The sequence below is a fragment of the Triticum urartu genome, chromosome 7 (genome assembly GCF_003073215.2).
Source record: "Triticum urartu cultivar G1812 chromosome 7, Tu2.1, whole genome shotgun sequence".
NCBI classification, from domain to species: Eukaryota; Viridiplantae; Streptophyta; class Magnoliopsida; order Poales; family Poaceae; genus Triticum; species Triticum urartu.
The window spans coordinates 226,652,455-226,671,042 of NC_053028.1; the positions used below are offsets into that span (position 1 = coordinate 226,652,455).

General features: G+C 49.4%; 1 protein-coding gene across 1 annotated transcript; it reads right to left on the reverse strand.

Annotated features, from left to right (window-relative positions):
- Positions 1–16,601: 16,601 nt before the first annotated feature.
- Positions 16,602–18,185, reverse strand: LOC125521407. The gene has a single exon (XM_048686464.1). The coding sequence runs from the start codon at positions 18,037–18,039 to the stop codon at positions 16,939–16,941; it is 1,101 nt and encodes a 366-aa protein (XP_048542421.1). The 5' UTR covers positions 18,040–18,185; the 3' UTR covers positions 16,602–16,938.
- Between the last annotated feature and the right edge of the window lie 403 nt (positions 18,186–18,588).

Here is an 18,588-nt window from a genome sequence, read left to right on the forward strand (position 1 = left end):
TATCTGCATATGCTAGGCTCGTCAAGTTTAACCTGAGTATTCTGCGTGTGCAAAACTGGCTTGCACCCGTTGTAGATGGACGTAGAGCTTATCACACCCGATCATCACGTGGTGTCTGGGCACGACGAACTTTGGCAACGGTGCATACTCAGGGAGAACACTTTTATCTTGAAATTTAGTGAGAGATCATCTTATAATGCTACCGTCAATCAAAGCAAGATAAGATGCATAAAAGATAAACATCACATGCAATCAATATAAGTGATATGATATGGCCATCATATCTTGTGCTTGTGATCTCCATCTCCGAAGCACCGTCATGATCACCATCGTCACCGGCGCGACACCTTGATCTCCATCGTAGCATCGTTGTCGTCTCGCCAATCTTATGCTTCTACGACTATCGCTACCGCTTAGTGATAAAGTAAAGCATTACAGCGCGATTGCATTGCATACAATAAAGCGACAACCATATGGCTCCTGCCAGTTGCCGATAACTTGGTTACAAAACATGATCATCTCATACAATAAAATTTAGCATCATGTCTTGACCATATCACATCACAACATGCCCTGCAAAAACAAGTTAGACGTCCTCTACTTTGTTGTTGCAAGTTTTACGTGGCTGCTACGGGCTTAGCAAGAACCAATCTTACCTACGCATCAAAACCACAACGATAGTTTGTCAAGTTGGTGCTGTTTTAACCTTCGCAAGGACCGGGCGTAGCCACACTCGTTCAACTAAAGTTGGAGAAACTGACACCCGCCAGCCACCTGTGTGCAAAGCACGTCGGTAGAACCAGTCTCGCGTAAGCGTACGCGTAATGTCGGTCCGGGCCGCTTCATCCAACAATACCGCCGAACCAAAGTATGACATGCTGGTAAGCAGTATGACTTATATCGCCCACAACTCACTTGTGTTCTACTCGTGCATATAACATCAACACATAAAACCTAGGCTCTGATGCCACTGTTGGGGAACGTAGTAATTTCAAAAAAATTCCTACGCACACGCAAGATCATGGTGATGCACAGCAACGAGAGGGGAGAGTGTTGTCTACGTACCCTCGTAGACCGGAAGCGGAAGCGTTATAACAAGCGGTTGATGTAGTCGTACGTCTTCACGGCCCGACCGATCAAGCACCGAAACTACGGCACCTCCGAGTTTTTGCACACGTTCAGCTCGATGACGATCCCCGGACTCCGATCCAGCAAAGTGTCGGGGATGAGTTCCGTCAGCACGACGGCGTGGTGACGATCTTGATGTTCTACCGTCGCAGGGCTTCTCGCCTAAAGCACGCTACAATATTATCGAGGATTATGGTGGAGGGGGGCACCGCACACGGCTAAGAGATCAATGATCAATTGTTGTCTCTCTGGGGTGCCCCCCTGCCCCCGTATATAAAGGAGTGGAGGAGGTGCCGGCCAAGGAGGGTGGCGCGCCCAAGGGGGGGAGTCCAACTCCCACCGGGAGTAGGACTCCCCTTTTTCCTATTAGGAGTAGGAGAGGGAAGGAAGAGGAAGGAGGGAGGAAGGAAAGGGGGGCGGCCCTCCTCCCAATTCGGATTGGGCTTGGGGGGCGCGCCCCCTCCCTTGCTCCTTTTCCCTCCTTTCCACTAAGGCCCAATAAGGCCCATGTACCTCCCGGGGGGTTCCTATAACCTCCCGGTGATCCGATATTATCCCAATCTTACCCGGAACCTTTCCGGTGTCCAAATATAGTCGTCCAATTATAGATCTTTATGTCTCGACCATTTCGAGACTCCTCGTCAAGTCCGTGATCACATCCGGGACTCCGAACAACCTTCGGTACATCAAAATATATAAACTCATAATGAAACTGTCATCGTAACGTTAAGGCGTGCGGACCCTACGGGTTCGAGAACAATGTAGACATGACCGAGACACGTCTCCGGTCAATAACCAATAGCGGAACCTGGATGCTCATATTGGCTCCTACATATTCTACGAAGATCTTTATCGGTCAGACCGCATAACAACATACGTTGTTCCCTTTGTCATCGGTATGTTACTTGCCCGAGATTCGATCGTCGGTATCTCAATACCTAGTTCAATCTCGTTACCGGCAAGTCTCTTTACTCGTTGCTTAATACATCATCTTGCAACTAACTATTAGTTGCATGCTTGCAAGGCTTAAGTGATGTGCATTACCGAGAGGGCCCAGAGATACCTCTCCGACAATCGGAGTGACAAATCCTAATCTCGAAATACGCCAACCCAACATGTACCTTTGGAGACACCTGTAGAGCACCTTTATAATCACCCAGTTACGTTGTGACGTTTGGTAGCACACAAAGTGTTCCTCCGGTAAACGGGAGTTGCATAATCTCATAGTCATAGGAACATGTATAAGTCATGAAGAAAGCAATAGCAACATACTAAACGATCGGGTGCTAAGCTAATGGAATGGGTCATGTCAATCACATCATTCTCCTAATGATGTGATCCCGTTAATCAAATGACAACTCATGTCTATGGTTAGGAAACATAACCATCTTTGATTAACGAGCTAGTCAAGTAGAGGCATACTAGTGACACTTGTTTGTCTATGTATTCACACAAGTATTACGTTTCCGGTTAATAAGATTCTAGCATTAATAATAAACATTTATCATGATATAAGGAAATAAATAATAACTTTATTATTGCCTCTAGGGCATATTTCCTTCATTAAATTTACTTACCTTCTGAACCAATTCCACTTTAATTTACTTACCAAATTTCTAATCAAAATATAAGGTAATTCACGGGCAGAATTTGATGAATATTTACTTACACAGTCACATTATTATTGATAGGTAAATCACAAGCTAATGTACTAGAATATGTATATCCCGTTGCAACGCATGTGCATTGGTGTAGTTCTCAAAAAAAGAGCAACACTCCCTTTGTCCTGTGTTGGTGTCAGGGAGTAGAAGTCATTGGCCGCTCAATATACTTCTACGTATTATCGATCTTTAGATCAGTATCTATACACAACTGATCAATCAGCAATCCGAACAAGTTAATCATGAAGTAAACATGATCTAAGAACTCAGATGTTTTCATGTGGTCATAGTGGGAGTAACATAGGTATTAACATCCGCCTACCGCTTAGCCATGGATGAGCGCGAGCGTCCATTGGCTACCGCCACAAGCAGGGCGCCGGATGGTCGTCGCGCCATCTGGAAGATCATATGGGGGTGTGAAAGGATCGATATGGTTGACTAGAGAGGGGGGTGAATAGGCAACTAATTTTAGCTTTTCTTTAACAATTTAAACTTTGCATCAAAGTAGGTTGTCTAGATATGCAACTAGGTGAGCAACCTATATGATGCAACAAGGATAGGAACACAAGCAAGCAAGAGATATGAAACAAATAAGCTTGCTCAAGTAAAGGCACGAGATAACCAAGAGTGGAGACGGTGGAGACGAGGATGTGTTGCCGAAGTTCCTTCCCTTTGAGAGGAAGTACGTCTCCGTTGGAGCGGTGTGGAGGCACAATGCTCCCCCAAGAAGCCACTAGGGCCACCGTATTCTCCTCACGCCCTCACACAATGCGAGATGCCGTGATTCCACTATTGGTGCCCTTGAAGGCGGCGACCGAACCTTTACAAACAAGGTTGGGGCTCTCTCCACAACTTAATTGGAGGCTCCCAACAAAACCACGAAGCTTCACCACAATGGAATATGGCTCCGAGGTGACCTCAACCGTCTAGGGTGCTCAAACACCCAAGAGTAACAAAATCCACACAAGAAAGTATGGGGGAAGCAAATATCCTTTGGTGGAAGTGTAGATCTAGGTCTCCTCCTTCAATCCCTAGCAAATCAACAAGTTTGAGTGGCTAGAGAGAGAGATCGGGCAAGAGAGCTTGAGGTGCATTAATGGTGGAGTGAGAGAGGTCAAAGGTGAGTGTGGTAGGTGGGAGAAGCTCTCTTAAATACAACCCTAAAAATCCAGCCGTTGCTGCGCTTTCAGCCCCGCAGCGGTACAACCGGTCCTTGTCCCGGTACAACCGGGACTCACGGTGTAGCTGCAGAACCCTACCAGGCGGTACAACCGGGCCACTAGGCGGTGGTACCGGTTAAGAGAATGACCGGACCAACCGCCCAGCCACCGCACAACTACCGCCTCGAAACAGAGACGAGACCGGTACTTGAGCGGTGCAAGACCGGAACAACCGCATGGCCTCTGAGCTCTTGGACGGCGAAGTTCTGAGCGGAAGAACCGCTCAGACCACCGGTGGTACCGGTCAACGAGGATCGACCGGATCAACCGGGCCACCACCGCCCGAGAACCGCATCAGAACAGAGCCTTGAGCGGTACTTGAGCGGTGCATGGCCGGAACCACCGTCCTAGCCTTTGTTGAGCAAGGTGGCGGTACCACCGCCCGGAGGCAGCGGTACAACCGCTCGGTCAAAGCTGGAGAGCGTCAAGGTCCAGCGGTACAACCGCTCCAGGGAGCGGTACAACCGCTGGGAAGAGCAGAAACAGAGGAAAGACAGGGGGAACTCTCTCTCTCTCACACACAACTGAGGAAGACAAGGAAGGGGTGAGGAAAGTGTACGTGAACTGATTCCCCCAGAGCTTCCTAATGAGGATTCCCTCTTGATAGTACGGGTACTCTACGACCAAAGAAAATAAAAGCGTAGAGGACACGTCTTCGATCTTTTCCTTCGAGAGGCAATAGCAATCCGATGTAAGCCTAAGCATTGAGAACCTGAAACATATAGCATACAATTAGACCACAAAGGGTTGTCATCATCATCCAAAACATAAAGTAGGGAAATGCCCTTTCAATCTCCCCCTTTTTGGTGGATGATGACAACAACACGATTTGCAAGAGATAAGTCAATGAAATCTAGACGGAACTCCCCCTGAATGTGTGCCCCAACAGGAACTAGCTGTTAGAAAGCATGGGCACACTTTCAGGACTAGACTCCCCCTAGATTTTATAGACTCACCCTCTGAGCAAAAAGAGACAATATAATACTTAGAGTGCAATAATAACGATAATGACCATGAACGGAAAGGTAAAAGAGTAACTAAAGTCTCACACAGCAAGGAACGAAACAAGTCCACGAACAAAACAAGCAAATCCCCGAGACCTATAGAACCCTCTCCCCCTTTGGCATCAAGACACCAAAAAGGAAAAGAGCGAAGCTAGCGTCCCAAAGCTCAGGCGTCCTCCTCTGACTCCTCGGTCGCATCTGGATCCTCATCATCAGAGTCGTCATCGTCGTCGTGATCAGATTCTTCCATGGCATTGTCAGCTGCTGCAAACGAGGAGGATGGCTGGGGAGGGGCTTCATCATCAGTCCAGGTGCTATGGGTAGATATCCAACGCTCCTCTGGGGTGATGCTCTTCTCAGAGCCACTCTGAACCGGCATGTTGAGGTGCTTCATCATTGCAATTTGGCGACGTCGTGCAAGCTTCTCATTGACATGTGCCTCATACATCTTCTTCTGGATGTCAGCCTGGAGACAAAAGGTCTTCTTCACCTTGGCAGTAAGTTTGGCCACCCACGAAGGCTTGGCCCCTGGCTCCAGCTCAAAGTCCTCATCGTCAGAAGTAGCATAGACATCCTCAGGAGCATGTTCAGGGAAGCGAGGCTCGGCATGCTTCTTCTTCTTAAGGAGCTTGACCTCATGAACAGTGAGGTTGTCTGGAGAAGTGAGGAGCTCTCCAGGACGACGAACAGCCCACACAGAGTTCAGAAAGCACATGACAAACGGAGCATAGATTGGGACTTTACGGTAGATGACCATGTTGTACATCTCATGCCACAGCCAATTTGACACATCAAACGTTGCCCCTGTCCCCACCATGGTCTTCATAGCAACCATCAAATCCAGATAACATGAATCTCATCTTGATTGCCCACCTTGGGCAAGAGCACATTGCGGAACACTCGGTGCATGATGTCATAGACCTTCTCCAAATCCTTGGATTCTCCAATAATCCCACGGCCCCGAATGTACAGAGGGGCAAGCTTCTCCTTAAGCATGGACTCAGGAAATCATGAGGACGAATGCCACCCCTTCCTTCCAGACCGGTATCCTCGTACCCAATAGCATTGCAGAATGCCCTCCAGGGAACGTGAAACAATTCATCGCGACACATGAAGGTGAGAGTGCGCGCATCATCTTCCCCAAAATGAACCGTGGCATAGAACTGATGGATGAGTTGAACATCAAAGTCACAGTTGACTGACATGAGCTTGACAAGATCAAACTCCTCGCAGAGAGCCAGCGCCTCACCAAAATACTCCATGTTGTTCCTCCAATGGTCAAGATCAATTGTCCACTGCTTGGCATATCTGTTCTTATTGTGCTCAAAGAGTTCATGAACAATCCGCACTTGCATCTCATTCCGGAACTGAACGGTGGTCCAACGGGGAGCAATGGGAACCTCATACGGATTCTTTGATCGGAAGGCTTCCCAATCCTTGGCTTTCCAACGATGCAACGGCATAACCACACGTTGCTTAGCAGCTGCAGACTTTTCACGGCGAGTGGGCTTGGTGGGAATCACAACTTCTTCTTCATCATCAGACACAACCGGGCGCAAGGTCCTTCGTGCCCTCTTCTTGGTCTTGCGAGGAGCAGAGCGAGAACTAGAGCCACCTGAACACACACACGAAAAGAACACACAAAAACCCAACAAGGATGAGAGGATTGCACCCACTAGCAGAAAAGGAACAAGTTGCAACAACAGAGAAGATAGAACAGTGCTTAGTGGTTGATATACTCCGGTTGTACCGGATCTTCCGCCGGTAGTACCGCTCCAGCGGTTGTACCGCCCGTAGGGGCGGTAGAACCGCTGACAGTGGCACTACCAGGGAAGATAGATCTAACCGAGGCATACGAATCACACAAGTAATATTCGAATTCTAAGTGCTGCAAACAAGACAGGAGGCTAACAAAGAACTCTTCTAAGCCATAGATCGAACACTAAACGCGGAAAATAAGTAATGCCCTAGACAAGGAAGAACCCTAAAGATCTAGAGCAAAGAACACGAGGCATTACCACCATCCATGGGAAGAGATCGGGAGGCCTCCACGGAGAGAATCCACGGAGAGCCAAGGATCCGAAGCGCGAGACGCACTCCGGGGCAGGGGTAGAGATGGCCGGCGGCTAGGGCAAAGAGAAGAGGAACGAGGACGAAGGGAAAAAGACAACCCTTCAGCCCCGTCGAGTATATATAGGCCCGTAGACACGCCCCGGTAGAACCGCTTAGGGGAGCGGTTGTACCGCTCGTCTGGTACAGACCGGTGGTTGGAGGCATACTTCCGGTGCCTGGGAGGCAGCGGTAGTACCGCACGGCATCAACCGGTAGTACCGGACGTGGTTACCATGGGTTTGAGCGGTGGAACCGCCCAAGCACCGAATGGAGACCCATTGGGACGGCACAACCCGGTACCAGCGGTAGAACCGCCCGTGATACCGGTTGTACCGCCCGACCACCTATGCCCAAGCCAAGATCAAATGAGTGCAATCCGAAGGGAGGAAGAAGGGGCACAAAACAGGAGAGAAGCAACACCCTAGGAGAACCCAACACAAAGAGCAAAGAAGAAAGAGAGAAAACAACACGAGAACAACAAGGCTAACTCCAACCTCCCGAAGAGAGGACGGTGGCCGAGGCCACCTATGTTTGAGTCAATTGGTATGGCACCGCGAAGAATTATCCTTGGGTCCATGACCAAAACTCGTCTTTGAAGCACAAGTACCATCAAACATGGCTAATGTGAAAGACTCGATCAATTTATGCATAATGGGGGGAGGGAGAGTTCATTGAGAGAACATCACTCCCCCTATGTCCATGCCTACATCTAAACAAGACAACATGTTGAGTATGGTGGGGTGTGCAAGGGTTCAAGCAACATTGCTCGAATCAATGATATTTAGCTCATGCCTTAACTCGCGAAATCTTGCTTCATCCAAGGGCTTCGTGAAGATATCTGCAAGGTTATCATGAGTGTTGACATAGTTGAGCTCGATCTCTCCTCGCCTAATGTGATCCCGGATGAAGTGATACCGGATCTCAATATGCTTCGTCTTGAAGTGTTGCACCGGGTTGAGAGAGATCTTGATGGCACTTTCATTGTCACACCAAAGAGGCACTTTGTCACAAATGACACCGTAATCCTTTAAAGTTTGCCTCATCCATAAGAGTTGTGCACAACAACTACCGGCGCAACATACTCGCCTCAGTGGACGAGAGAGACACACAACTTTGCTTTTTGGAAGACCAACTTACCAAAGAGCAACCAAGGAATTGGCACCCTCCGAAGTGGACTTCCTATCCACTTTGTCTCCCGCCCAATCGGAATCGAGTACCCTACAAGCTTGAAGTTTGATCCTCTTGGGTACCATAAGCCAAAGTTTGGGGTATGAGCCAAATATCGAAAGATTCGTTTGACCGCCACATAGTGACTTTCCTTAGGTGCGGCTTGAAACCGTGCACAAATTCCCACACTCAACATGATGTCCGGTCTAGATGCACAAAGGTAAAGCAAGGATCCAATCATGGAACGATATACCTTTTGATCCACCACTTTACCATTGGGATCTAAGTCAAGTTGGCACTTGGTGGGCATTGGAGTGGAAGCCGGCTTGACGTCACTTAGCTTGAATCTCTTGAGCATGTCTTGAGTGTATTTGGATTGATTGATGAAGGTTCCTTCTCTTCTTTGCTTCACTTCGAACCCTAGAAAGAACTTCAACTCTCCCATGGAGGACATCTCGAACTTTGAGGTCATGAGAGCGGCAAATTCCTCATTGAAAGCTTTGTTAGGAGAACCAAAGATAATATCATCAACATATAATTGGCACACAAACAACTCCCCTTTGACCTTCTTAGTAAAAAGAGTGGGGTCGATTAGCCCAACTTCAAAACCACGGTCTTGTAACAACTCGGTAAGGTGGTCATACCACGCACGTGGGGCTTGTTTAAGGCCATAGAGTGCCTTATCGAGTTGATACACATGATCGGGAAAGTAGGGATCCTCGAACCCGGGGGGTTGCTTGACGTAAACCAATTCATTAATAGGACCATTAAGAAAAGCACTCTTCACATCCATTTGTTGTAACTTAAAGTTATGATGAGAAGCATATGCAATCAACATGCGAATGGATTCAAGACGAGCAACGGGAGCAAAGGTTTCACCGTAGTCGATACCCTCGACTTGGGAGTAGCCTTGTGCTACCAAACGAGCCTTGTTGCGAATGATAATCCCATGGGCATCTTGCTTGTTCTTAAATATCCACTTGGTTCCTATGACATTGTGATTCCCGTCGGTCTTGGCACCAATCTCCACACTTTGTTGCGCTCGAAGTTGTTGAGTTCTTCATGCATGGCATTGAGCCAATCCGGATCTTCTAGCGCTTCATAGACCTTGTGGGGTTCCACACAAGAGACAAACGCGTGATGCTCACAATAATTTGCTAATTGTCTACGAGTGCTTACCCCCTTTCTTAAGCTTCCAAGCACATTCGTCATGAGATGATCCTTGGTGGAGAGCTTGGAAGCAACCTTGGCGGCACGACGCTCTAATTCCTCCTCGGGGGTGAGACGAGGAGTGGTCACTTGATCATCTTGAGCGTCGTCTTGGGCTTGTTCTTGTTCTTGAACTTGCTCGGAGGAGAGAACTTGACCTTGGGCATCACTTGATGTGTCAACACCGTCTTGAGCGTGATCTTGCCCTTGGTCATGTTCTTGAGGATGAGGGCCTTCATGTTGTTCTTCGGAAGCGTGTGGGCCTTGGGTTGGTGATGGCTCCACTTGAGTGGAGCTTTGTCCTTCTCCTTCGGCCACAAGGGGTTCCTCAATGGGTAGGATAAAGCCAACACCCATTCTTCTTATGGCTTGGGGAGGAATTTCATCACCTACATCACAAGTGCCACTTTGCTCCACTTGGGAGCCGTTATTCTCATCAAACTCCACGTTACACGTCTCCTCAATAAGTCCCGTGGATTTATTGAGGACACGGTAAGCATGAGAGTTTGTAGCATAACCAACAAATATGCCCTCATAAGCTCTAGCCTCAAATTTAGACAACCGAACACCTTTCTTGAGAATGAAACACTTACACCCGAATACCCGGAAGTACTTGAGGTTGGGCTTGTTACCGGTGAGTATCTCATATGGAGTCTTGTTCAAGCCCTTGCGGAGGTAGAGCCGATTGGATGCATGACACGCGGTGTTGATGGCTTCGGCCCAAAAGTTGTACGGAGACTTGAACTCCGCCATCATGGTCCTTGCCGCATCCATCAACGTCCGGTTCTTCCTCTCCGCAACACCGTTTTGTTGAGGGGTGTATGGTGCGGAATATTGATGCTTGATTCCCTCATCACTAAGAAATTCATCCAAGGTGTAGTTCTTGAACTCGGTGCCGTTGTCACTTCTTATTGTCAAGATCTTTGCATTGTGTTGACGTTGTGCTTCATTTGCAAAGTCAATGACGGTTTGTTGGGTCTCGCTCTTCCTCTTGAAGAAATACACCCACGTGTACCTTGAGTAGTCATCCACAATCACCAAGCAATACTTCCTACCTCCAAGACTATCGAAGGATGGGGGCCCAAAGAGATCCATGTGAAGGAGCCAAGGGCCTCTTTGAATAAATGATAGTCGTGGGAGGGTGAGCCTTCTCATGTAGCTTTCCTTCGATACAGGCACTGCAAGCACGATCTTTAGCAAAACTAACATTCGTTAGTCCACGGACATGGTCCCCCTTGAGGAGACTTTGCAAAGATCTCATATTGACATGGGCTAAACGGCGATGCCAAAGCCATCCCACATCAACTTTAGCCATTAGGCATGTCGCGGTCTTAGTGGGTCGCTCCGAAAAGTTAATCACATATAGACCGTTCTCGACATGCCCAACAAAGCTACTTTAAGAGTCTTGCTCCACAAGAGGGCCACGGTATCGATATCAAAGAAAGTGGCAAAGCCCATGATTGCAAGTTGACGAACGGAAAGTAAATTGTATGCAAGGGACTCAACAAGCATGACCTTCTCGATCGTGAGATCATGAGAGATGACCACCTTGCCAAGTCCCAATACCTTAGAAGATGAGGCGTCACCCCACTCGACATTGGTGGGCATAGATGGAACTTTGTGCACGTCCACCACCAAGTCCTTGCTTCCGGTCATATGATTTGTAGCTCCGCTATCGAGCAACCATGATCCACCACCGGAAGCAAACACCTACAAGAGATCAATGCTTGGTTTTAGGTACCCATTTTGTAATGGGTCCTTTGATGTTAGTAACAAGGGTCTTAGGAACCCAAATAGACCATTCAATGTACTCATGAAGAGAACCAACAAATTTGGCATAAACATGCCCATCACTAGCACGGACATAACACATAAGAAGGGTTAAAATCGCCGGCTTTGTTGAGAGGGGTGACATTGCCCTTCTTGACATTGTTCTTCTTCTTCTCCTCGGGGGCACTCTCTCCCTCCCTCACAAAGGTTTGCATGAGGGGAGGAGGTCGTTTGGTCTTGTCATTCTTCTTCTTGTTCTTGGAGTCGGGCACGTACCCAACCCCTTCCTTGGCCACACCTCCCTTTTGGTTGATCAAGAGATCGTTGAGGTTCTTCTTGCCTTGTATGCAAGTCGCAAGACCTCTCTCAAGTTGCTCCTTCAACTTCGCATTTTCCTCAACAAGATGTATATGCTCACAACACGGGTTAGTAGCATTTGCATTATCAATTAAAACCATATGAGGAAAAGTTGCTTTCTCCTTAGTTAGCTTCACTTGGAGTTGATCATGAGACTCCTTGAGACTAGCGTGAATACCCTTCAAGGCCTTGTGGGCCTTGTCAAGTATATCAAACTCCTCTTTGAGTCTAGCAAGATCAACCCCGAGTTTGGCCTTCTCGGAATTTAGCACACGAGAAACAATGAGGACATGATCATAATCTTTCTTTAACTTAGCATGATCAACGTTGTGTGACTCCTCAAGAGCCAAACGAAGACCACGCTCTTCCTCAAGAGCATTGGAAAGATCCGAAATCTCATCGGCATAGTCACGACTATGCCCTTCCATCTTAGAGATGGTGTCTTCGTGAGCCTCGATCATGTCATTGGCTTCACCAAGTTGTTCCAAGAGAGCAACAAAGTGCTTCTTGGATTTTCCCTTGAGTTTGCCCATAAAGGCCTCAAACTCGTTAGCCTCCACATTAGCTCCCTCAAGTTCATTAATGCTATCCATTGGGAAGGATGATTAATGATGGTAGTTTTGATGTTGGAGGTTACCTTGTTGGTGGCTTTAGCCATGAGGCACTTGGCGGTGATGCTCTCGTTGGGTGAGTCGAAGAGAGACACCCGTGACGTTGTTGCAATGGCAACGGAGGCCATGGCAACCGACTCATCATCTTCATCATCGTCATCATCCTCATTGTACTCTTCTTGCACAACCAAAGCCTTGGGAGGAGTCTTCTTGGTGAAGTTGTTCTTGTTGGGGAACGACTTGGCCTTGTCCTTTCGGATGAGCTTGCCACCATTGTCTTCCCTCTTCTCATACGGGCATTCCGCAACAAAATGACTCACGTTGCCGCAATTGTAGCAAGTCCTTACACGTTGCTTGCCCCTTGTGCCACTCGAGTTGTTTTTGCTAAAGTTTGGCCTCGAGTTTTTCTTGCTCCAAAATTGCCTTGAAGCAAGTGCCATGTGTTCATGATATGCATACTTCGTATCTTCGGGGTTGCTCTCCTCTTCTTCTCTTCTTCTTCTTCAACGGTGAGCTTGGCCTTCAATGCAAGGTTAGGCTTCTTTGCCCTTTGAGAACGAAGCACCGCATTGTCGGCGGTCTTGTCCAAAATGTTCATGGCCACAAACTCATCCAACACTTCGCTTGAGGTCAAAGTGTGGAAGTCCGGTCTTTGACGAATGACGGAGGACATGGCCTTGTGATAGGGCATCATTGCCTTGAGGAATTTTGCGCTTGATCCAATTGTCATCCGTGTCCTTGCTCCCGTGATCTCGTAGTGAGACCGCGAGTTTGGTTACTCTCCCGATAGAGCTCACGAGGTTCTTCATCTTCCTAATTGCAAACTCATCGGCCTCATCTTGTACCACTTCATAGTTGGAGCGTGAATGCTTGCGCTTCCCCGGTAGAGAGACACGACACAATGCCATGCATCTTTGGCCAAGGCGAAAAGGACGAAGATGAGGTAGGTCTTCGGGTGGAATTAGCATCTTGAATGATGAAGAGAGCATTCTCATTGAATTGATTGTCCGCGGCTTCTCGAGGAGTGAAGTTGCTTGGATCATGTGGATAGAAACCTTCTTCAATGATTCTCCAAAGGTTAGTGTTCACATGATTTAAATGACGTTTAAAGCGGTAAACCCAAGAATCAAAATCCTCATTTTTCACAATCTTAGGGGGAGGACCGGCATGATTCAAATGAGTGGAAGGAACCGGTCCACCATAAACAAGTGGTGGTTCCACATGGGCAAAGATGCCGGTGCCATTCTTAGCCACTAGAAGAAGGAGCCTTTTCACTACTAGCTTCCCCCTGTCGGGGATAGCATCCTCACCTTGTTGGCGGATCACCCACTTTCAACGGTGCGGTGGATAGTTTAAGCCCCTCAAGAAATTTAGTAAACATGCTTTCGACTTCGGTCGTCATGGAGGTTTTCAATGTCTCCAAGGCCACATTGAACTCCTCACGAGAGACCGAAGTTCCCCCATCTCCCGTAGACGAGATCGGATTCACACCGGAGTGTTCCTCCACACCGTCTACGGTATCAACCATACTCTTTGGACGGTAAAGTCCTTAATAAAGAGACGAGGCTCTGATACCAATTGAAAGGATCGATATGGTTGACTAGAGGGGGGGTGAATAGGCAACTAACAATTTTTAGCTTTTCTTTAACAATTTAAACTTTGCATCAAAGTAGGTTGTCTAGATATGCAACTAGGTGAGCAACCTATATGATGCAACGAAGGATAGGTACACAAGCAAGCAAGAGATATGAAACAAGTAAGCTTGCTCAAATAAAGGCACGAGATAACCAAGAGTGGAGACGGTGGAGACGAGGATGTGTTGCCGAAGTTCCTTCCCTTTGAGAGGAAGTACGTCTCCGTTGGAGCGGTGTGGAGGCACAATGCTCCCCAAGAAGCCACTAGGGCCACCGTATTCTCCTCACGCCCTCACACAATGCGAGATGCCGTGATTCCACTATTGGTGCCCTTGAAGGCGGCGACCGAACCTTTACAAACAAGGTTGGGGCTCTCTCCACAACTTAATTGGAGGCTCCCAACAAAACCACGAAGCTTCACCACAATGGAATATGGCTCCGAGGTGACCTCAACCGTCTAGGGTGCTCAAACACCCAAGAGTAACAAAATCCACACAAGAAAGTATGGGGGAAGCAAATATCCTTTGGTGGAAGTGTAGATCTAGGTCTCCTCCTTCAATCCCTAGCAAATCAACAAGTTTGAGTGGCTAGAGAGAGAGATCGGGCAAGAGAGCTTGAAGGGCATTAATGGTGGAGTGAGAGAGGTCAAAGGTGGAGTGGTAGGTGGGAGAAGCTCCCTTAAATAGTCACCCCACATTTCCAACCGTTACTGCGTTTTTTGCACTGCAGCGGTACAACCGGTCCTTGTCCCGGTACAACCGGGACTCACGGTGTAACTGCAGAACCCTACCAAGCGGTACAACCGGACAGGCGGGCGGTAGTACCGGCTAAGAAAAATAACCGGACTAACCGCCTGGCTACCGCACAACCACCGCATCAAAACAGGAGCTTGACCGGTACTTGGGCGGTGCCTGGCCGGAACAACCGCATGGCCTTGAGCTCTTGGGCGGCTAAGTTCTGAGCGGAAGAACCGCTCGGACCACCGGTGGTACCGGTCATCGTGGAACGACCGGACCAACCGGGCCACTACCGCCCAAGAACCGCATCAAACCAGAAGCGAGAGCGGTACTTGAGCGGTGCATGGACGGAACCACCGCCCCAGCTGTTGCAGAGCATGGTGGCGGTACCACCGCCCGGAGGCAGCGGTACAACCGCTCGAGCAAAGCTGGTGAGCGACAAGACCCAGCGGTACAACCGCTCCAGAGAGCGGTACAACCGCTGGGCAGAAACAGTGAGCAGGAAAGAGGGGAAGAGGCAAGGAAAACTCTCTCTCACACACACACCTGAGGAAGGCAAAGAGAGGGTGAGAAAAGTGTACGTGAACTGATTCCCCCAGAGCTTCCTAATGAGGATTCCCTCTTGATAGTACGGGTACTCTACGACCAAAGAAAATAAAAGCGTAGAGGACACGTCTTCGATCTTTTCCTTCGAGAGGCAATAGCAATCCGATGTAAGCCTAAGCATCGAGAACCTGAAACATATAGCACACGATTAGACCACAAAGGGTTGTCATCATCATCCAAAACATAAAGAGGGAAATGCCCTTTCAGCTTTCAGGGTGCCCTGCTCCCCCTAAGGTACGTGTGTTTGCATGGAAAGTGGTGACCAACTCATTGGCTACATGGGCCAACAAACTTTCTCGTCATCTTGTGCTTACTAACATCTGTCCCCTTTGTGGTGTGGAACGAGAGGACGGGTTCCATGCGCTTTGCACATGCCCACTAGCTACAGATTTGTGGCGTGCCATGGAGGTGGATTGGCCCATCCCAAAGCTTGAAGCAATATGTAATAGTGGGCCGGAGTGGCTGTTTACTCTCCTGGACCCCCTGGATGATACGACACAGATGGTGGTCCTCATGACCATGTGGCGATCCTGGTACGTCCGCAATGAGATTACGCATGGGAAGAGGCCACCACCCACAGAAGTCTCTCGCCGCTTTCTTCAAGGGTATATAAGCTCGTTGTTATGCATCCATCAATACCCACATGGTGATATGGAGAGGGGGAAGATGGTGCTGCAGGTGACCCGGCCGGCTACAGCCCCGAGTGCCACCTCGCAACAGGAGCTGCGGTGGATTGCCCCAAGGCCGGGTTGGACGAAGCTAAACACCGATGGGAGCTATGTCCCGTCGACAGGTGCTTCTGGAGGTGGCATGATTCTCAGAGATGAAGGAGGAGAGATCATGTTTAGTTCATGCAGGGAAGTACGCACATGCGAAAACAGTCTTGAGGCGGAACTGCTTGCATGCAGAGAGGGATTGGACCTGGCAGTGCATCGGACTAGCGTGCCCATTTTGGTGGAGCTGGATAGTGTTGAAGCGGTACGTATGCTCACAACACATGTGGTGGATCGATCGCAGCATCGTACTCTCGTGGAGGAGATACGGAGCCTAGCCACGTCGGCAAAGAGGGAGATCTTATTTAGTCATTGTAGACGATCACAGAATAAAGTTAGCCATGAGCTGGCCGTGTATGGCCGAAGCACCCCACGCACCGCAGTGTGGTTGTACTCTGGGATGGACTTTGTTGTAAACCTTTGTGCGGCTGAGAAGCCTCCTTGAGTAATGAAAAATTTCCTTTTCCCCACAAAAAAAAACATAGGTATTAACATATGTCACATAAGCAAAAATGGTGAGGTGACAAGTAGTTAATGAGAAGAGAGGCAAATTGAGTAACATAATATGTTACCCTCACATAACACTTCCTAATGCAAAATGAGTCTACAAAGTAATAAATAAAGGCATCTATGTTACCATTTTAAATGATTTATGATCTGTACATGATATTAAATCTGTACGCAGAATAAAAGATACACATGCACGCAGGTACGCATTGTGAATTTGGAGGCCTCACCAGTCACCAGAACCCGAGCTCCAAAAGGGATTTCCGTACACTCATACACTATAGTGGTATATAGAAGAAGGCAGACTACTACTGTACATAGCTCCAGATTTCTAGGTCGCCAATGCTACTGTATTGAATTGCTCTGTTCTTATCAGTCCAAAATCGAAAAATCAGTACTGCAGCAACCAAGAGTGAGATCTGCTGCGTAGCTCTGGCAGCTTTCATCTCCGGCGCGCCTCCAGTGCCCTCTTCAACTCCTCCCCCACCTCGTCCGGCGCTGGCATCGCTGAGTTCTCCGCCGCTGGCTCCTTCCCACCGCCCCGACGATCCGGCTTCACCGAGAACCCGTGATGCGGCTGTGGCGGCGGCCTCCCTACCGCTGCCACGGACGCGGCCCTGCCGCGCCCGATCTCGGTGCGCAGCTCGTCCACGGCGCGGCGGAGCATCCCGCTCTCCGCGTTCATCGCCTCCAGTTGCCGCCTCATCAGTGAGAACCCCTCGCCGTCGGCGGCGTGACCCGCTCTATCCAACGCGTCCGTGGCGTCGATGGCAGGCAGCGAGACATCTACATCTGCTTTGCTGTCTTTCTTCTTGTCGGCGTGTGGCGCCTGCTCGATGGAGATCTTGTTGATGACCAGCAGCGGCATCTTGCAGACGGGCACGCGCGCGTCCTTGCGGTCGTCGGCGAACGCTGCCTGCAGCCCCGGTGGCGCGCGGATCCCCCAGTTGAACCGCATGCTCGCCCTGCCCCAGAGCGGGAGCACGCTCCTCGTGGTCAACCGCATCCCGGACAGCAGCGCGCCGACGCCGCCGCTCCTCCCCGCCGCGGCAACGTCCGCCGCGAACCCGCTCCCTCTCAACGAGAACGCCTTGTAGCTCAGCTCGTCCTCGCGGTCGCGCCCTTCGCCGTCGGAGACCACCCCGACCGTACGGGGCGGAGGAGACGTGGACGACCGGAGCGTGTGGGAAAGTGAGAAATCGCCAAGGCGGGGCTTGAGGAGGAGGAAGAAGGCAGGAGATCCAGAGTTGGCAGAGAGGAGGTTGAACTCGGCGGCGAGGAAGAAGGGGGCCCGGACAGGGGAGCCGAGGGCTCCGGCACCGGCGCGGATGGAGATGGCGAAGGGGAGACCAGGGTCGTTGGGGCGATACGATAAGCGGAGAGCTGGCCCGGAGGCGAAAGCGGTGGAGAGATCGAAGCGGAGCTCCCGGGGATCGCCGCCAGCGGAGAGGCCGGACTGGAACGGCAGCCCGAGCACGCCGATCGGCACCTTGGCCCGCATCAGCGGCCGGTCGTCGTCGCGGAACTTGATAGACGCCTTCATGGTGTTCGATGTGGGTGGCTAATCGGGGCTTTGATTGGTCGGGGAGGGGCGCGCCGCCTGCGCGCCGGCGAGATGGGTGGGGAGTGGGGGAGCTGTGAGCGGATGGATAGGGAGTGCGTGGGTGAAGAGGGGGAATAGGGGGCGGGGGCAATTTCGGTCATTGTTTCTTCTGACTGAGTCGATGCTTGCTACGAGCAACAAAAATACTAGTCAAATAATTAATCTAATTTAAAAGATTCATGTTAAGAATACCTAAATGATAGCACCTACACGTATGGCAGAGAAAATTGTACAAATCACTTATTTTTGGTGTTAGGGTTGCACAAAACACCTATTTTACAGGTTTCTGGCACAAAACACCATATATTGAGGCAATTCGTTGCAGTTAGGTCTAATCCATCATTTGTGTGTGTTAACATGATTTCTGACAAGTAGGTCTAGTTTGTACGTGCACCGGTGGCAAAAACCAGTCGCATCAACCAACTAGAACTATCAATATCTCACAATCCTTTGCTCGAATTGAGCTGAATTTTCCCTAGAATATTAGTG

What these genes read in the sequence shown, in the direction of transcription:
- LOC125521407 (XM_048686464.1), bottom strand. Translation starts at nt 18,039, where the DNA reads ATGAAGGCGTCTATCAAGTTCCGCGACGACGACCGGCCGCTGATGCGG.